The sequence below is a fragment of the Desmodus rotundus genome, chromosome 11 (genome assembly GCF_022682495.2).
Source record: "Desmodus rotundus isolate HL8 chromosome 11, HLdesRot8A.1, whole genome shotgun sequence".
Lineage (NCBI taxonomy): Eukaryota > Metazoa > Chordata > Mammalia > Chiroptera > Phyllostomidae > Desmodus > Desmodus rotundus.
In genome coordinates, this window is record NC_071397.1 from 96,278,833 (window position 1) to 96,300,192 (window position 21,360).

The 21,360-nt window shown below is 40.5% G+C and overlaps 1 protein-coding gene across 9 annotated transcripts in view; it reads left to right on the forward strand.

Moving 5' to 3' along the window:
* The window catches only part of ARID1B (AT-rich interaction domain 1B), a 404,641-nt gene that overhangs the window by 224,650 nt on the left and 158,631 nt on the right, over window positions 1-21,360 (forward strand). For 6 of the 9 annotated variants that reach the window (XM_053914215.1, XM_053914219.2, XM_053914216.2 and 3 more), the window contains one exon: window positions 15,366-15,407. The exons of the other annotated variants lie outside the window; for them this stretch is intronic. In XM_053914215.1, coding sequence (XP_053770190.1) covers window positions 15,366-15,407 — 42 coding nt within the window. The remainder of the gene's footprint in view (window positions 1-15,365; window positions 15,408-21,360) is intronic. 9 annotated transcript variants of the gene reach the window in all.

Sequence of the window (21,360 nt, forward strand, 5' to 3'; positions counted from 1 at the left end):
GGCAAGGGGTGGGCGGAGCCTGAAGTCCCGACCTACAGGAGCTCAGCTGGGCCACTGGGTGAGGGGCGGGGCTGCCGTCTCCATTGGCTGCTGCTTGAGCTCAGAGTTGGCAGGAGCTGGACACACCCAGGCAGGGGCTGCTTAGACAGGTTTCCGTTTGTGTAATAGCTGCTGCTTGCAGCCAAGTACATGATCATCCACTTTCCTTGGCCGGGAAACCAACTCACAGCATTTTTTAAAAGTCTGAGAAAAGTTTAACCTTGTAAAATTTCTTCTCCTGCTTTTGCTTTCCTGTTCTTAATTAAACGCTAAACAATTTTTTGGGAATACTTTCTGCTTTTCAGCTTTTTTCTGTTTTGAAGACTTAGGGATCATTGGGAATTCTCACTGGTCTCCTTCTGTAGTTTTAAGTACAGTGTTGCAATCTAGACACCTTTGATGTTTTCAATTAAGGTAAATGATATAAAACTATAGTAGATTAATTAAGACATGCATTGAATCCAACTAAGTAGTAGTAATCAACTATGGCCGCTTGGTTTTTAAACTTCTTTTATTCCACTCTATGGACTGTATAATTTCTAAGATCTATTCATTTAGTGTGTCATTGATATTGCTTATGTAAACAGCTTACTGTTTGGTACAGGCGTTCTGTTCCCTTTTGCTCAAATCAACTCAACTTTGGAATTCTGGAAATTTAATAAAGGGTCTTATATGACAATGTAGTTTTGGTTTAGTTTATCAATATTGATTTAGAGGCAGAATCTAAGAAATGAGTTTTTGAAGAATATGAGAAATGGCCTTAAATAAAGTCTGAAGATTAACATTCTGTTCATTTTAATGCAAGTTAATGTTTGCTGTGCAGGTGAGTATATGTAATGTTTACACCTGTGACATGGGTACAAACAAGATTATAGGAGGGACATTTCTAACCTTTATTGTTTATGACACTGGCCAGGTCCATTTTAAATTACGTTCATGTTTATTTTGAGTGTTCTGTTAAAAAGGGTGAGTCGTGTACAAGGATATACTGTTGTATCCCCTGCCCTCCTCACACTGTAGTAGACATGAAGGGCAAACACAGTGTTTCGGTGAACTCTCGGTGGTGACCTTGCGTGGGCCAAGCTTAGCAGCTCTTTTTAGGTTTTGAGCCACAGTCTTGTGTAATAGTGATTAAATCGATTCAGGTCAGTGAGTTTTTTAACTCCCTGACTTTGTAAATATTGCATTGATAGAAAGGCTTAATTTTCTGTGTATTTCAGAAATCATAAATATACAGTAATAGGAAAAAAACCCAGAACAAAGTCTTTCACATAAACGGATGGAATTTGAAAACAGTATAACATGAACTGAATAAACAAGAATTTCACCTCTCACTCCCCCCCCCCCCCCCGCCCCAGTGTCTTCTATGGTTACATGGATAACCCCAGTCCCATTGGTGAAAATGTATCTAAAATTGTAGATACATCTAGCTTTACTTAGGAGTCACCATTCTGATGTTATTCAGAAGGTCTTGGGTTTAAAATCCTAACCCAAATAAGCATCAAAGACTTGCCTATTTGGATAGTCATTTATGCCCACTTTCTCCAAGAGCAGTTTCTATTTGCTCTAAGTATTTGTCAGATTTAGAGCAAAAATCATACTTTGCCTCCCAAATATTCTAGTGATTATGAGTCCTACACTCCCCCAGGTTTTTCAAAGGAAATTTTGAAATAAATAATAGATTAAGGTTTCAAGCAAGTGTCTTCTGTGACTAATTTTGCATTTAGGTTGCAGATAGGGTTGAGAGGTAAACGTGCACACACGTAGCGTGTTAACAGGTGTCAGTGAGCTTGGAGGTTATTTTTATTTTTGACTTTTACCCAGTTCCCCATTTTTTAGAATAGCGAATCTGTGTTAAATGTCATTGGCATCCCCATCCTCTTAAAAAAATTAAATACCGCATTGAGCTTACATTTGTTATGGGTAGACGTACCTGCCTGTGTAGAGTTGTCACTGAACTCAAGAGTTTCTTTCTGGAGGAAAACCTGTTTCACAGTATTTGACCTCAGCAGTATTACAGTTCTGCTTTGTGGAACCTTGATTCTGTAGCCCTTCTACCACGAACACTGTGACGTGCAGTTTACGTGATTCAGCAGTTAGGTGAGGTACAGTTCATCCCAGATGCTGTTTTGTATTCCTGTTAATAAAATGACTTGACTCGAGATCTTCCTGTGAATATTAGCGGTTGGGATCTCCCACATCTAGGCCAGGTTTTCTCAGCTTTGGTCCCGTTGACTTTTCGGGCCTGATCATTTATTGCTGCGAGGAAGCTGCCCTATGCATTGTAGTATTACCCGCTGGATGCCAGGAGCAAACCCCACTCTAACTTCCCAGTTGTGACGGCCACAGATGTCTCTAGACATTGCCAGTTGGCTCCTGGAGTGAGCGAGGGTGATGTGCACAAAGCTGTTCCTGGTTGAGAACCACTGGGCTAGACAAAAACCTAATCCACTAGAAATCCCTGGCCAGAGTTGCGTATAAACTCTTGGTTCAAAAAAAAAAAAAAAGACATAAATGAATGTTACTTCCAGGTAGTTAGTTTCTTTTTAAGTTTGGCTGTATATTGTTTATTTCGGAAGCCTCATTTTTGTTTAAAGAACTCTAAGGAATTTATATGAACAAAACTGAGTCCACTTAATACAAAAATGTTGAAAGACCCTACTGAGAGTAGATGTTTCAGGCAAGAAATTAAACTTTTCAACCTTGAGACTGTATTTCAAGTTTTTCGCTGCTATCTAAGTAGAAGCACTTTTATGGTATAAGCTCAGTAACTGAGTTTTCTCATACATCTCCTAGGATTATTGGGACTGACTTTCCAAACAGATGTAAATACACGCTCCTTTACAGTGTTGTGTTTTAAGATTTGAATTTTAAAAATTGAACTTTGAAATTTCTGAGCTACAAGTGAAGGTACTAGTATGAAGAGGGTAGGTGTCATGCTTTAGATCTGAAGCTTATATAATATATTCTTGTCTTAACTGGTACACACTACTTTAACTTTAATGTTATTGTAATTCTAATTCAAAGCTTGTGTAATATCTTCACGTCTCAACCTGTACTCATGTTCAAGTTCAAATTTATTTGCAGTTGTATTAAATAACAAAGATTTTTTTATTAGACACATGAATGCTTTTCAGCTTCAAAAAACAAACTAACCAAAAAATTTCATTCCCCCCATGGAAAAATGTAACCATTCACAAACCAAGAAATCTCTAGAAATTATCAACTGAAAATTGCAATTATATGATCTAGAATTTTTCAACAAAACAAAAGTTATATACTCACAATGAGAATCAAAGGCATTTTGAGCATGAGAAACTATGGGATATTATTTTAATTTTAGCCCCTATATTTAGAAAAGCTAACTCTCTATGAGTACCATGGATTATTGTGTTACGAAATGCAAAACACCATATACTTAAAGAATAGTATTCTAAGAGGACCTTAGAGTGTTTCTAATAGGAACATTTCTGTTACTGCAGAAAGTCTCCCCTTGCCCCTTGGAGTCAGCCCCTCCCTCACACCCAGCTCCTGGTGACAGTGGTCTGTTTGCCTTGCCCATAGCTTTGTCTTTTCCATAAGGTTAAAGAAATGGATCATACAGCAGGTAGCCTTTTGAGTCTAGCTTCTTTTACTTCGCATAGTACATTTTGATATTTATCCATGTGGCTGCTTCAGTAGTTAGTTCCTTTTTTTGTAGGTGAGTGGTTTTTCATTGTATGGATGTGGTCCATAGTTTTGTTTATCCATTTACCACCTGATAGATGTATGGATTGTTAGCAGTTTTTGACATTAATGAATAAAGCCTCTACAAACATTCTCATGCAGTTTTCGTGTGAACATGTTTTCATTTCTCTTGGTAAATACCTGGCATTGGGCTGTCTGGATCATGTAGTGAGACTAGTTCTACCTTAGCAGAAATTGCCAAACTCTTACCAAAGTGGCTGCATTGTTTAGTTGCAGTAGATTATCTTTAAAAATCAGTTCTCATATTTGGATCCCATGTTTTTAAAGTGATACTCACATTTTCTTTTGCCATACAATATCGCTGTCTGCAGTGAAAGCAGAAGTTTCCTTCTTGGTAATTTATTCTTTAGGGGAGCATTGTGATCTTACGTTGCTTTTATTTTAGAAAGTGACATTATTTCATGTCAAGATGTGCACCTTGACATGTAGCAGTTAATGAAGCAGTTACAGATGAGTGTCACTAACAAGTGTGGCGCCTTCCTCGTCCTTCGGGCCAGTCTTCGCACCACAGCTGTTCCTCACAGGTTTCTGGTCACTGTTAACGGTCTGACCTCAGCGTCCTGTGCTCAGACACTCAGTTCTTAAGTGAGCAGATGGGTGTAATTATCTTCCTGAATATTTTCTGTATTAAAATGCCCATCTCTGGAATTATCAGTGTTTGGGTTTTTTTGACTATTCAAGACCAGAGCTTCTTTGAGACATGGCTTTTATGGCTCTATATTCTAGAAGATTAATATTAAACCATTTTGAACTCTAATGGCATTAAAATAAATTCAGTAGCTAAGCTTTTTTACACAACTACTACCTATTTTTGAAGGCTTCCTCTTTTTTGTACATTTTTTTTTAGAAGATATGCTTATTTTGGAGAGAGGAAGAGGGGCAGAGTGGAATAGTGGTGTACTGACAGTTAGTTGCCTTGAAAACATCTTCTTTTTTTTTGTTAATTTGCTTGTTCCAGAACTTCCTGTTCTAGCCTCAGTTTCCTTCACATACTTATGCTCCTGGTTTGAAATTTTCGTTACTGTCGCCCTTAGCAGATAAGGCTAATCTCACAGAGGTTGTGTGAACAGAGAACAAAGAGGGTGACAAGGTTGGTGTGGAGCCAGTTTAGTTTGGGTTCTCTGGTCGAGAGCACCTTAGGGAACTATGAGAAGAATTAAAATGCGGTCGTGTTCTCTAGAGACTTCTTTGGTTTGCAGTTGCTAACATGCCTAATTAAATAGGGAGACTCTTCAAAGTAAGTCCCATCTAAAACAAGAATCCGTTCTCAGGTAAAAGGTAAAGGTTTGTAGTTAAATTTAAGTATGACTAACCTTATATTCTTTTTCTCTTTTATTCAGTTGTCTTTCTGTTCCATTTTGGTAATCATGACAGTCCTAAACAACTTAATTTAAACTTGTGATAAAAGCCTGATGGTAACTGCTATTTCAGTGTTTTTGAAACCAATCAATTTAGGTGGAAGCTTTTTTCCTTTGTCGTTTTTCTCATGCAGATCCTGGTGCCCGAGTTGGTGGTGGGCCAGGGACATGTGAATGGGGGAGAGAGCCGCAAAAGAGAAACCAGTGACATGGAATCAAATTAGTAATGTACTAACAGCCATTTTAGGGCAGTAATAGAAGTTTAATTTGTTGATCTGAAAATGTTTCTGTTTTTAAAACACCTGTTAATTTGTATCCAATCAGGTAAAGGCATCTTTTTTGCACCTCCTTCCCTTAGACATGGTGATAACTTTCACATCTATCTGTGGGCCTCCACAGCCTGTGTTAGTAAGTCTTTTGCATAATAGTTTTATAACAACTTTCAAATTGCCTTTCTGAGCTGACCTTAATGGGGCTTGGGACTGGGAGAGGGGTAAGTACAGTCAATTTTTATTACCTTAGTAGATTTATCTAGTTATTTGTAATACAAAATTTCCTTCTTTGTGAAATGCAATTAAAATAGAAAATAGTTTATATTATTAGCTTATGTTTCTAGAGCATTATCAAACTGTAGTATAGTAAATTTGAAAAAACTTAATATCAGTTGATACATGAATGAGTAGATACTTGGGTAAAGAGGGAAATATCACTTAAAATAGCATTGAATTATGACAGAATTCACAAAGTATATGACACAGTGGAAGATGAGATAATATTATCTTAATTTTTATAAAGTTTAGATAAACTACCACTTCGTGTTCAAAAGTAAACTTTTGAAATGCTTGGGCACCTGTAACTTTTTCTTTTAGTTTTCCTTCATCAACCTCTTAGTATTTATAAATAAGTATAGAAAATCTTAATATGGAATGAATGTTCACTTGAAATATACAGGAAAAGCAATCCCATAAAAATGATGATATGATGAAATGTGTTTTACCATAATATACTTTCTGCTTTAATAAAATAGGAAGACCTAAGGGTAATTAGGAAAGCAGTACTTTTATCGAAAGTATGATTTCAAAAGTTTTGTTTGTGAATTTACATTTTTTATATACACTTTTGTTGTGTTAGAAAAATGGAATGAAATCATTGGCTGATACATATTGGTACATACTTTTTATGGTTCTATATCTCATGTTTCTTGATAAATACTGGGAAGTATGGAAATGATTAACTTTCATACATGGGGTTTCTTTAGGAGTAGCATTCTGGGTGCCCCGCATCTACACGTGGGGCTCCCGTCCTGCTTTGTCTGGAGGAGCTCACCCGTGGAGCGGGCGCGGCACTGTGAACAGTCAGGCCTCCGCGTGCCGGCACTCCTGGGTGGCAGTCACGCCTGCCGGCCTCCCTCACAGCGAAGGCCTGCAGCCTGGGCAGGAGATCGATTCTCCCCGCCGGCTGTGCTGGAGTCAGCCAGCGCAACTGCAAAGCTCAAGTGTTACTGAAGTTATTTTTAAAAATTTACTTTGTAAGTATTGTGAAATACACATGTTCTTACAAAATAATTATTGTCATTTCTTGGAACAATACAATTCTATAAAAATCGGTACATTCGATTCAAAAATAGGGAGTAAATATCTATGTGGGCAACATGCTTCCTTCATTGCCGTCAATTTAAAACACCTAATCTTTTCAAAGGAGTTAAAATCTATGCTTAAGAGACTAATGCATCAAATGTATGTATATCTCATCAGTAAATACAGTAGAACCGGGCTGTGTTTTTTTAATAACACTTGAGTGTAAGGCAGGTGGGTATGTAATCAGCCAGATGGTAAGTGAGACTTTAACTCACCGAGTTACCTGAGGTGGAGCATGTTTTACATCCTGTCACACCCATACCTGTGACATAATGAGCCACGTCAAGTTGGGGTTCATGCAGCCCTCAGCACGCGTTCACACACTCGCTTCTTTGCTCAACAGTTACTTGTTGAGCTCCTCCTCTGTGTCAGACCCTGTTCAAGGTGAGAAACCTATACTTGTGAATGAGAGTGCGTCCCTGCCCTTCTGAAGCTCACATTTTAGCAAGGGCACACACAAACCAGTTTCGGGGAGCAGCATGAGTGGGGGGGCTCTGTGCGGCGCCACCTTTAAACTGTGAGGGCCCTGTAACAGGAAGATGTGGTGGCCCGCTGTTCCCAGAGAAGGGAACTGCAGATGCCCAGGGTCTGAGGTGAGAAAGGGTCACTTGAAGAGGAAGCCAGTGTGGCTGAACCTGGGCCTGGAGAGAGTGGGGGCGCGGGGGACCAGGGAGGCAGGCAGCAGCTGCGCTGGGGTAGACTTTGTGGTCTTCGGAAGCTTCGAGTCGCGCGTGGACATGGAGGAAGGACTTGGCTGCGTGGATGCTCTGAGCGCTTGCAGAACTGCCTTCGGTGTCCTGGCGTTTTTGCCTGGAGCTCCGGCAGCGGAGAGATGCACAACAGCTAGAGCTCTTTTATTTAAAGTTGCACAGTGTATTAGGTAGCTTTGCCGTGCAGCCCACCAGCCCGTGACTCAGTGCTCAGAACAACCATGGTTTATTTAGCTCACAATCCTACAGTCTGACAGTTTGGCCTGGCACTGGGCAGTTCTGGTTTCTGCTGGGCTCATTATCCCTTCAGTCAGCTAAGTGGCTCAGCTTCTTGGAGTTGACTGGCTCTTGGCTGGGGTGATGTGGTCACCCAGCCATGTCTTTCTTATCCTCCAACAAACTTGCCTGGGGCGTGTTCACATGGTGGCTGTTTGACTTTCAAGAGGGCGATTAGAAGTAGCATCGCCTCTGGACTCTTGGACTTGGAAGTGGTATGGTATGCTTCCTGTCGCTGCCTTCTGTGGTCCAGGCAAAGCGCATGCCCCACCCAGCGTGGAGGAGTGCAGAAATGGACTCCGCCCTTCGGTGGAGGGGCTGTACAGTCACATTGCATCGTGGTGGCTGATTGTGCACTCTGCTCTACTACAGTCAAGGTCTCCTTTCTCAGAGTCATATCATGGGTTCATAACTGCCATGTGAATCTAAAGTGGGGGTACCCTCACTCAGTTAAAGAACATCATTAGAAAGAGCAGTGTGACCACGGTGTTGACAGCCTTTTTAAAACCGTAGCAGCCTCGGATTTGAAGGCACAGCTAACACTGTGGTGCAGAAGGTAATGTGAACATAACCCTTGAAGTGAACAGTGTAATCGTGACATATCCTCTCTTTGTCCTGAAATCCAACACATGGTATTAAGTGCACGCTTTGGGGTTTCATAGATGAAATGTATCATTGTTATTGGTATTTATTGGTTCCCTGTGTAGATAGGAGCAGGTTTTTAGTTAAGTCTAAACCGTCGCGAACACGGCGGCTCTGCGCCACAGCTTTCGCCAGCAGCAGGCGTCACTGCGTGCCCTGTCACCTGCCGCCCAGGCGCTGAGTGCTCATAGCCGGCTGTGTCCTTGGGCTGCCATGTGGCTGAACATGCTAATGAGGAGAATGCTGACATGGTTTTATATGTTTTTGTAAGCATTCATTTTAAAACAGATTACAAAAAGGTAAGGTGATGATAGTAGTGGTAAGAAGTAATGTGACAGAAAAAGATAAAACAACTTTCTTGGTTGCTAAAATTAAAACTTTGAAACCCAGTGTGAGCTGTGAGTGTGTGTATATGTGTATGAGAGAGAGAGAGAGAGAGAGAGAGAGAGAGAGAGAGAGAGAGAGAGAGAGAGAGAGAGAGAGAGAGAGCGCGCGCATGCACACAAGTGAGCCAGGGCTCTAGGGGAGGGACTTGTGCTGCATTTTAAATTGTCATAAATTCTGGGACATGGTTTTGAGCAATTTACTTATGAATGTGCTTCTCCTTAATGTAGGCAAAAGTATGCCTAATGGAATAGGTTCTAGTGGTGTATTGATCTTTTTGACCCAACCAAAGCAGACTCAGTAAAATAGTGTTTTAATCCCTTGAATTATCGAGGTGGAAGTTATTTTTTCTAAGAGCATCTGAATCCTTAGTAATTTGGACAAATATTGTGACTGGAGATTCAATCAGGTTCTTATTGATTATTATCAATCTCCCCCCTCACTCCCACCTCCCTTTGAGTTGAATACCTTTTTCCTTTCCTACCTAGAATTGGTGGCAAAATTTATATCATTTTAATGTTTATGGCGAAGACATGGTAACTCTGGTCACCAGAGAAAGTAATAGACTATTTTGCATTACAGTTATTGAAATGGAAAATTAAAACTGAGCCACCTCTTCTTGTTATTTCAAAATAAATTCTAGGTGAATTAAATATTTAGATGCAAAAAAATAAAGTCAAATGTATTAAAAGAAAATATGAATGAATATTTCAAAAATCCTCAAGTGGGGAAGATATTTTCCAGTATAGCATATAATCTAGAACTCGTGAAGGAAGGAAATGGACAGATTTTAATCATTTTCCTATGTAATAAAATATTTCCTGAAAACTGAGTTTTTCATGATTATGTAATGACCTAGCATATGAACATACCATACTTTATTTAACCATTCCCTATGTTTGTGCATTTTTTGTGATGTGTCTGTTGTTTCAAATAATTAAGAGAAATACATGTATAGCTGACGACAAATTGAACCACAAAGAGTGATCTCTCCAGCAAACGGATTGCTGCGTGAGTGCACCTGAGCAGGCTTGCTGCTGTTGGAGGCTGACGGGAAGCCCTCTACTGGGCAGGCTGTCCTCACCCGGCCCGGCAGGCGCAGGTGTGGGAGCTGTTGTGCACACCGGCGCTGACCACTCAGTTTTTGATCTTTACCAACTTGAAATACAAAATGTTTGCCTACTTTGCTATGAGTGCTGTTGACATTGAACAGTTTCTTGGTGTTATTTTGGCTTATTTTGTTAACTAATTATTTTTATTTGAACAAGAAACAATACAGTGAAAAATAAGTTTTTATCCTTTGAGAACAATTGCCAAGGTGCTTCTTGCATGCTTTTTCAGAAATGGTTTAAAATCAAGCATATGAGGGGGGCCCCAAAAAACCCCTGGAATTTATTTATAAAAAAATTACTCTTATACTTTGAAACTTCAGTCACCTTAACATTCTCTCCATTTGATGCAATACACCTATCAACACATTCTTTCCACTGCTCAGAACAGTTTTTGAACTTGTCAATTTTGATGCCTTTTAGTGCTTTTGCCACTTTTTATTTCACCTCTCCCACATCTTCAAAACATGTCCTTTTGAGGACTTTTTTCATCCAGGGAAACAAAAAAAGTAGCTCTGGGATGAGATCAAGTGAATAGGAAGGGTGGGGCATGAGGATCATGCCAGTTTTTCTGTCAAATACTGCTGAACACTCAGTGCAGTGTGGGCAGGTGCACTCATAAATCACCCACCATGAAATGGGCAAACACATTGAGCCTTCAACAAAAGTTCACTGAAGCCGAATGCAGCCTCTCACAACACCACCAGCTGGCACATTGATCCAGATAGGATCCTAAAACACCTGAGTGGAGGAAGCCTGTAGTACAGGGGACCTGCCCTGCAGAAGATAATTTCAGGGTTTTTGGGTGCCCCCTCATTTACCCACCCTCACTTTTATTTTAAATACAGATGTTAGCTTACTTTGCACAGTGTTAATGATTCTTTCATTTATTATAATACAGTCTCTCTTAACAGCAGCCTGGAATTCTGTTGCTTGGCTGTATGACCGTTTATTAAACATTCCTTTTGATGGACATTTGATTGGGGGTGGTTTTCAGCTCTTTACTGTTATAAACAACTTTCATAAATTGCTTTATAAGTCTTTTGTTGCTGCATTTCAGTATCAGTGGAATTGTTGGGTTAACACTTAATCACATGCACATGCATTTTGATGGATTTTGCCAAATTGCACTTCATTCTAATATACGTTCTTATCATCAGTGTGAGGTTATGATTTTAGTGATTTCCCACAACTTTTTCAACATTATAATTATCAAAATTGTTAATCTTTAGTAAGCTGTTTTGAGAAACATAGAATAATATTGGGAGTTTTGATTTGCATTCTTTTACATATGGGTAAGATTCCTTATATATAATCAAAGCATCATTATTTGTCATTTTATTTTCTTTGTGACAGTGTGGTCCTAATTTTTGAAAATTTTTTGATCAAAATGGGACATAGTTTTAGCATTGTGGGTTTTTTTTTAAGTTTTTATTTTCTTAAAGATTTTATTTATGTTTAGAGAGTGGAAGGGAGGGAGAAAGAGAGAGAGAGAAACATCAATGTGTGGTTGCCTCTCGGGTGCCCCCTACTGGGGACCTGGCCTGCAGCCCAGGCATGTGCCTTGATGGGAATCAAACTGGTGACCCTTTGGTTTGCAGGCTGGCACTCAATCCACTGAGCCACACCAGCCAGGGCAACATTGTTTTCTTTTAAAGAAAATGCTGCTGGATATTAGTTTTCTCTACTTTAGAAGTGAAGGTGAAAAGGACTTTGAGAGTGATTCAAGAGAGAAAAGTACAACCAGTTTTACTTCCAAATTCATGAATCCACATTTTCTCGATTTTCTTAATGGAATGATTGGAAATTAAAGTGGTTTGCTTTACTTTTGGCCAAGGCAGGGCTTATTAGCGTAATTGAGAGAGGGGGGAGCCGTGTAAAGGTTTTTGTGCTGGAGTGGAATGAAAGAGCTGTAAATGGCTTGGCTGCCGCTGAGCTGTGAGGACCAAGCTTTCACTGTGATTTTAGAAGTTCTCTATAAATGAAACCTTTTTAGGCACCTGTGTTCTAAAGTATTGATCGTAGCATCATTTAAAATAGGTGTGATTTGATGGGAAGGGCCTTATCTTGGACCTAATACATTTCTGCTTTGTTGGCCTACACATCTTATACCTTGGAAGCCTGGATACATTCTCTTCCCCAGTGAAGTCAGGTTGCGCCCTATCTTTCAGAGTTATCTTTGCATCTGTTGTTACAACATCTGTGACAAGGAGAGCCCTGTTATTGTGTCCTAATTTTACATCTGATAAAACCTGTGACCTTCTTTCTTAATGATTTTATAATATTGCCAGTTCTAAGTCTCCCCAAACTAGAGTTTAAAAAGAAAAACAATACCATTAATAATTTCCTCTGGTCATTTCTAAATTCGAATTTATTTTTTTAATGAATGTTTAAATACCCTTCACCCAGGTATTAATATCTTCGTGCAACTCACCACCTCCCCCTTGCAGCCCTAGGCACGGTCCACTGTGTGTCGTGTGTGCGCACTGAGGAGTGTTTGTGAACGACTCAGGTGAGCACGGGCTCCCGGCACTCTGCCCTCCTGACGGTGAGAGTCATCCCGTTGGGAACGTACTGATTTTGGTCCAGTTAAACCTGATTCTCGTTTTAACTTAAAATTGTGACTACTTTATCACCAAATTAAATCTGATGGTGATGGCTGACTAATAACTAAAACTCCATCAGATAAACACAGATCTACTTATAGTTTATGCATAGGAATTATAGGTGTTTTTGGCTTGTGATATATAAAATACTTTCTTTTTTAAAGATTCAAATTTATGACAATCAAATTTATGACAAAAGGAACAAAAATGCTTACCAGATTTCCGTTGATAAGTTTAATTACTGCTACCTGCAAATTATATGTGATGGCTGAAATACTCCCTTACTCCCACTAGAGGGGGATTCCTTCCAACTTAGGTAAAAATGCTCTTGGATCCAGCACGAAAACCTTTGTAAGGCATTGAGCTTTCCTTTTTATTAAATTGAGGTTAATTTCAAGTTTTAAAATCAGCTGTATTTTTTAGATATTGAAATTAAAATTTTACAGGAACAAAATATAAAAGATACTGAACTAAAGTGAGTGTGTATGTAAACCATTGTACTTTTGAAAAAAACATAATTTTTAGAAGTTGCTTTAATTAAATTGCTTAATACTTAGGAATTTCAAGACACCCCTGTGAGCTCTCCTGGAGAGTGAATCTGGGGTGCAGGGTGAGGCTGACCTTTTGAGACTCACCTCCATCCTCAAGCCCCAGGGTCTTTGTTTGTCTCTAGCTACTCCCATAGCCAAACGCAGAGTTCGTAAATTCCACCGGAACGCTCGGGTTTGCTGTCACCTCAAGTTGTCAAATAAATTGAAGCTGTATCTTTAAATAGATTTTTATTTGCTATTGAACTTTCGTGCCACTTTGCCTTTTTATAATATGTTAGGCAAATGCAGAATTCACTCTGGGAATCATTTTTCTGATTTAAACTTCTATTATATTTGTTAACTATATGATTGTATGTATGTTAAAATAGCACATCGGGGTTGAACGTACCTCCCACTGATGTATGCAGATGTGATCTGCTTGTGCAGCGGTGGGCAGAGTGGATTTACAGTTGTTGGTATGGAAAAAGACAGGCAGGCTGTGATGGTCATATCACAAGAATAAACGCTGCGTTTCACATGCTCACAACCGTAAACCCATTCTGCCCCACCCCTGTATAATGTAAGAGCAAATGTTACAGTGTTTACAATAGTTAAGATTCAGCAAATTTGTTGTTTGTGCTTTCCCTTTAACTAAAGTCTTCAATGTTGATTAGAGGTTTTAATGTAAAGATACTTGAGGTTAGTAACCTAGTGTTGTGAAAGGCAGGACTTAGAAAATTCAAACATATGTAGATTGCAGATAACTTTTTTTTCTCTTAAACTGAGAGTCTATAATAAGATCTTGTTTCTAAATCTAACAATTAGCTTTGGAAATTGAAGTGTAAACAGTGAATCTTATGACGATTCTGTGCTATAGTTGATCCAACATTTCAGTGTTTCGCCTAAATCGCATTTGGTGTCAGCAACATATGGTTTTCATCACAGTGAGACTGCTCATCTTCCTAATACCTGATCTCGCCTTCCTGTTGCTCTGTGCGCCAGGCCGCCTCTGTCACATGCCAGGTGGTGGGTGAGCCTCACTTTCAGTAGAGCATTCGGAGGACACAATTGGTTTCTTTTTTGACCTCTTTATTTTCATACTGGCTGACAGTGTTATTGAAATGATCTTCCTTTCTGTATTTCCTTCCCCCACGGGGAGAATCCAATTTTGTTATAGCAAGATACATTGGATAGGCCTGTGTGCCTTCCACTTAAAACTCCTACTACATATACCTAATTTGAAAAGGTTTAAACCCAACAGCGAGGCCAGCTAGTCGTTTTTGTCCTACCCCCACTGTCTTTCCCAGATATATGTTAAAAAATTCCTGTTTGTTCTGTTGCCTTCTTTCCTGGCTCTTTTTCATCTCATAGGTACTTTGTAGCAGTCCATTACAAGCTTTATACATCAGACTGTATAATTGTTTTTAAAAAAGTAATCATCAGGATACATCTTGTGCCATGCAGCTTTTAACATGCATGTGAATGAGCTCTGTCTTCTAATGCGTCAGACGGACAGGCCCGTTTTGGAGCTTGGCCGTCACTTCACGCGGGTTTCTTAGGCTCTGCCCTTCCCCGGCATTGCTCTCAGAAGCCTCGCTCTGCCGCACTCCGGAGTGGAGGCCTGCCGCCGCGATGTGAGCAGGACGGGAGAGGACCAGCACCATCACGAGCATGACGCAACTGCTTTGCGAAGCACTGCCTTCCCGTCGCTGCCCCTAAAACATGAAGAGTCACATGCAGCTCCTTGGGATCTGAGTGAGGGGGGGATTCTCCTAACTTCCGAGATCATTTTGAGGAGCATCTGCCCCCACTCTCAACATAATGGCAAATACATTCATTCAAGAGAAACTTTCCCGATTATAAAACTGGGGCCTGGGGTACTGACCCAGATGTACAGCAGCTCTTGAAGAGACAGGCACAGGTCATCTCTATTTCTTGACGCCTGACATAAATCGAATAGCAGCTTTCTCAGAATTCTTAGTTCCAGGCCCTGCTGTGCTCTGGTGTCTGTGGCTAGACTCAAAGGAGGTTTTGTTTGTTTGTTTGTTTGTTTTAATTTTAAGGACTTTATTGATTTTTAGTGAGAGGGGAAGGGAGGGAAAAAGAGAGGGAGAGAAACATGGAAAAAGAGAGAGATATCCATCGGTTGCCTCTCATAGGTGCCCCGTCCAGGGACTGAACCTGCAACCCCGGGCATGTGCCCTGACTGGGGATGGAAAGGGTGACCTTTTGCTTTGTGGGACGACACCCAACCCATTGAGCCACACCAGCCAGGGTTCAAAGGAGGTTTCCATAGTGCCTAAATTATTTTTTCCTTATGATTTCAGGTTGAAGTCTTGACCTCGGAGGATACCGCCTTTGGACTCAAGGTGTGTAGTCTGATGTAGCTTGTTGTGTAGGTTTCTCTAGCTCCCCAGGTGGAGTGGAAGGCTGGACAGGAAGGACTTGCTTTATTTATTTTTTTTTAATTAAATGTAGAGGTTCTAAAGTCTTCCAGAGTTTAAGCTTTCACTTCTATTGTGATGAAGATTAGACTTTGGTAGTGTTTTCTTTACCTTCTTTCTTTGTTGTGGAGAATATGAGAAATAGTAGAGGAAACCATGAGTTTTATATGGTAATATTTACTTTTAACTTTTAATGAGCCATAGAACAGAGTTTACTAAGCCCCTTCTCCCCCCAGTTTGGGGGTATTGACATTACAACTGCCGAATGTTATCAGATGCTGTTTTTGGTTCATAACTCTAGCTTTCTTCATCTATTTATTCATCACTTCTGCTTCAAATATTTATTGAATCCCTGTGTTCCAGTCACAACCAAATTAAGTCCCAGCTCCTGCTCTTACGTTGCTCACAATCGGCTGGTAGACACAGGCCCGTAAACAGGTGTAACACCCTCCAGTGTGGTTGTCTCCGTGCTGGAAATACGCAGAGGATTTGCGGAGCTCCGTGGGTGAGTGGGAAGGCATTCTAAGAGGCTGATCCCTGGGCAGATTTGAAGGCTGGTGCTATATTTAGGCAAGAGGGGAGGAGAGGAAAAATAAAAGCTATTTTTAGGTTGGAGGACAACCATGAAAAAAATCAAAAGCAGTTAAATTGTGCCTGTGTGGCAAAGATCTCAGGTTGAAGAGGCTAAAGACTTGAATTTTATCCTATAGAAAATACAACACTATTAAAAGATTTTAAGGCAAGTAGCGGTTAGGTTTGCAACATAGATCATTCTGACCACTTGGCAGAGGACGGACTGCCAGAGACCAGGGAAGGAAGCTGAGTGGGTCATGGGCCTGCGCTGGCCGAGTGGGACAGCAGAGGCTTCCTGGAGAAGCCAGTCTGCAGGAGCTGGCGGTCCGGGGACACGCTGGTGCCGACGGCCCAGGGGCTGTGAGTGAGACCAGAGCAGAGGACGGGGTACACTGAGATGGGGAGCACAGCGAGCGTGCGTGGGTTTTCTTCTGTTAGTCTTCCAGGCCTGTAGTTTTTTTCACATGTACTTGCTTTTCATACACATTTACTACTAATTAACTGTGAGAGCAAATTGGCAAGAGGCACTCATTAGGGGAGTGTGAGTTCGTTTCCACGTGAAGGTCTGGAAGTATGGGGAGGTGCCATCCGCTACTTTGGAAGTCAGAAGTTTAGGAGAGCCGTCCGTAGATTTCAAAAATATCTCTTGTTCAATACAGTGTCTTTCCTGGGGTAAATTAGTGCTCACTTGTTTGGCAGTAATGCAATCTGCTCACCAAAATAATTTTTGAAGGCTTTTCTTTTCTTTCTGACCAGACAGAAATATATGTTATGTATAACCAGTTCATTTGTTTTCCATTGCTAAATGGGTACTAGAATTCCACAAATCCAGAAGTATTTTGATATACTACTTTGGCTGGCATGTTCTTTGGAGAAACAAAATTGTGAATTTTATGCTCCTTTTTATGCTTTTTGATAGAAACAGTTACAAAAAAATGTATGTGCAGAGGTCATTAAAAATGAATGACTAGGAATCTGAAGAGTAAACACATGTGTTACTCTCAGAAAGAACGGGAAGAAGAAAAATGATGAGATGTCGATTGTAGGGTTCGCTGGTGCCCTGCTCTTGGGCACCAGTCCCTGTTGGGGAGGAGAGTGCCAGCCTGCTGCATCCACGCCAGCTTTCAAACCAAACCCTAGGAGAGCACATTAAACTCAGGAAGGCCGTTTCTCCAAAACCCTATTGCAGGGCCCTCTGTATATTGTGTCTCTGTCTCTTCCCTCCTGCATTTTCCCTCTTTCTGTCTTCTCCTAAAGCTGTACTTTCCTAGTCCGAAAGTTTCATCCCTGCAGGAGATCTCCAGGATCCTCTGCTCACACCTTCCTCCACCTTAGAGATGAGGGAGCCAAAGGCCAAGACTCTTGGTTCCCAAGGTCAGAGCACATGGCCACCAGAGGTGGGACCAGACTCATTATTTTTCCTGTTAATATTTAAATAAAATGTACTGTTTCCTCTTAATACTACTTTTTATACTCTGGCAATAATTTTTAGTATTTAGTTTAGGCACCTAAAATTTGTTATTTTAGAGAAAACTCTAAGCTTAAAATAGCTGAAACTAAGATTTAAAGTAAACACTAAATTTGTTTACCCTTATGTATTATTTTTTATCCTTATCTCAGTTGAGTAAACATATCCTAGAGAAAAAGAACATCGAAATTCCAACTGGTCTTCTGACCCCCAGCTACATAGTCTCATAACTCTACTGGGCCTTTGCCCCCGCCTACCCTCCTACCTCCTCTTCCCCTGGAATGCCGTCCTACCCGAGCCTGCGTCTCAAGCTCATCCTACTGCCCAGACTCACTCTCTGCTTGTGCCTTCCCTCTGCTAGGAGGTCTTGCCTCGTGTTGCAGACTGCTGAGCTCCTAGCCTCTGTGCTCATGTAGCACCCCGCCTTTGCAACTTATTTCGGATTTCTCTTTTGCCATCTTGTTTTCTCCTGTATATTGTGCACAGGTAACAGCCTGGCATAGCCCACCCCAGCTCCATGATGTGGCATTTTCCCCAGAGAGAGTGTAAGCTCAGGGGCTCCATCTTTTTATATCCTTATCGATTTGACTTGCTTCACAGTATAGGAAGTATTGCTGACTATTTAGAGTTCTTTAGATAGTATAACAGTTGTGATTGCAAAGAGCAAAAAGAAGGAAAGATCTCTGATATTAACATATTACTACTGTGTTGTATTCTGTTCTGGGATTTTCTCACTGATCTTCGTGTTGTCTGGGTTGATATATTAGCTTGGCATTTTATTTTGTATCTCTGAAGAGCCCAACTGAAGGAAGACACATATCCATCATCACGGCTTGCTGAAGCTGTAGAGTGGTTCTGGTTGTTGCGGACAACCAGTGGTTCCGGCGTATCTCACGGCTAATGTACATGTCTTTGCTAATCAGGTTCTGCAGCTACAGGCCTGGATTTCCTCCTTCGTCATCCACTGCCAGTGGCTGCCATGTCGGCGCCGTGCGGATGGAGAGCATTCCCACCTTCAAAGAAATTTCTGTTGGCCAGAGCCGTCCACAAAATAGAGATTCCAAGTAGTCATGTGACACAAGACATTTTAACACAACACATTTCACAATGAGAACTGCCTTTTTTTGATTGATAGGAAAACCTGAGGATTAGAGCATGTAAGTAGAGAACAGAAGAAATGTTCTGTTCAGTGCAACAAATGTGTATCAAATAAATTTGGCACGTCCCACTTCATTGTGAGAGTAGGAAGGTTTTAAACAGGCTCATGAAGTTAGGGATCTTTCCGGCGGTCACTTGTGATGGGTCACTCGTTGATTACCCAGCGTTATGCCTAGGGGCCACCAATATGGAATTTCAGATTTAGCATGTTCAGTAGTATATAATAAGATTTACCTGTTCACTGACCACATGAAAGCATACCTGAGTCTTCTTCTGAAAAAATTGATTTTTTTTCCTGTAGGGCTACTTGAACTCTGGTTCTTCTCAAATCTGTCTTATAAGAGTGTGTTCTACGAATGTACTTGGCTAACTCCCTAAGTGGGTGTGAATGTAACTTAAGTGAAAGTGCACTTAAGGTAACAATGTCGTTGAAGTGAAACCATCAGGCATTTTTTTCTTTGAAGTTCATAATCTTATCAACTCATTACTTTTCATAATATGAAGGATTTCTGTTTGCATTGAAATTTTTTTATTTAGTGAAAAACTATTAAAAATCCTTAGAGTAGTAGAGGACCAAGTTAATTCTTTCCTGTTTTAGTCATTCTCAATTAAAAATATAGAATATATGCATATTGATAAAGCAAAACCATTTTCTGTTTCTCTGTGAAGGAAAGAGTCAAGGAGGGAAAAAAAATACCTAGCAGTTCTCAAGCCGAGATTGGGAATCCATGTTGAGTTGTTCCTTCTTTTGTTAGAGAGTTTCCCAGCCTCTCCTTCTGCCATCTGCTGGTGGTTCAAACACTTACATGTTTGGTTTTCAAACAAATCTGCTTTATTGTTATTTAGGAAAGATTTGGGGGAAATGTTCTCTTTGTGTTCACCTGTAATATTTTGATGCGATTTTGCTTGCCATGTTTAATTACATTTTTAAAGGCTATTTTAGCTGCTTGTCCAACTCTGCCTTTAGACAGTACTTGAATATAAAAAGTAGAAAAGACAGAGGTTGTACAGGCCCAAGCATGTGCCGAGAGGAGTGACACAGACTGAAGAGAGGTCTTAAAGGCCGTGAGGAAGAGTTCTCAAGCCTCTTTGGGGTCTTCCCTAATTTCTGAATTTGGGTTAAATGTGGAAGAGCAATTCTGTCCTCTGTCCTCCTCTCTTATAATTAAGACTACTTGACTTGAAGTGACCAGACCTTTATTTTACTCTTAAGTCCTAGTAGAAGGTTGGAAAATCAACTTCTGGTTATCGCTAACATCCTTTTTCAGCACTAAAATGCTACAGGTTTGCCTGAATTTATTAGGTCAGACCTTTACCTCTATCTTTATTTGTTCTTCTGATTTCTTCCTGCTAGTGCTCGTTGTCTTGGGGAAAATAGAAATATTTTTTGTCCACAAACCAACTTGCTCATGAAATAAAGCCAAGCAAAATTTTTCATAAGAGAGGCAAAGTGTGGGGATTTTATTTTCTGCCATCTTTAATCTCCTTTACTAATTTTCTTTAGAGCTGCCTTGACTAATTCTAGAGCCTTAGGTTCATGGGTCAGTTATTTCTTCTTCATGTTCTCGAAGAGGAAAAGTAACCCAAAGTGTTACTCTCAGTTTTTGTCTTCAGAATGAATAAGACTGAGGGAGGTCATGTGACTTATTGAAGTTTCTGCCTCGCAGGCCAGTGCCCTGAACACAAAACTTAGCCCTGCTTGTCCGTCCTCCCAGTCCCGGAGCCATAGATCGGACTGAATCTGGCAGAACGGAGATCTTTACAGCTCAGAGTGGTCTAATGTTGGCAGTGTCGTGTGGTTCAGTCCGGGGCATCAGGGCCCTCCTGTGTGATTTTAGATCTACATTCGATTATGGCACACTGTATCTCTTCAGAAGCCCTTTATCCCAGCTGCAGTGCGCATGTGTGCTGTTGGAAGTACTGGGTGATCGATCACAGGGTGTTGGTGGAGGTCCGTGGGCATGAAAAGTACCTGGTAAGCTACATACCCCAGTAAAAGTGACCTTTCCAGAACATTATATCAAAAGTCAGGAATATTTTATCATGACCAAGTGGTTCTTAGTAGCCACATTTCTTCTAGACCAAATGCTTGGCCAGATAGATGATGGTAGGTGGGTGGCAGGCTTTAGATGGGTTTGCCAATTGTGTGGTGTCAGTCCCGGGATTTAGGAAGTACATTTGTGCAAAAGTGTGTGCCCTAATTTCGTAGCCAAGTGGGTGGAGGGGGACACAGTGCGGTGCCATTCATGCCTGCTTTTGTCAGAATTACATTGTTTTCTTTGGTTTAAAAAAATGATGTTAGGAATTGAACATGGCCTCAAGTGCCTTGGGGTCTCGGAGGTGCTCTTTTTAAGAAAGGGAGGAGTTATTCCGAAAGAAAGCTTATTTACTTGTATACTCTAGAGTTTGATTGACTCCATTTTTCCTTGGGGACATTATTTTGGCACTATTTTTTGAGGACTTAATTTTCTAGTAATAATAAAAATGCATGTATTCTCCTTATCCTCACCCTCAAACACCTGTTCATTTGAGATGTGCACAAAAAATTAGTGGCTTATCTATAAAATGCCTTAGCATAGAGGTACTGTGACCCTATTAATAAACATTAAGCTGCTTAAGATTTGTTGGGAAAGAGCAATGAAATTAATCCAGGGAAGACGAGGGATGCTTCTGATTGCG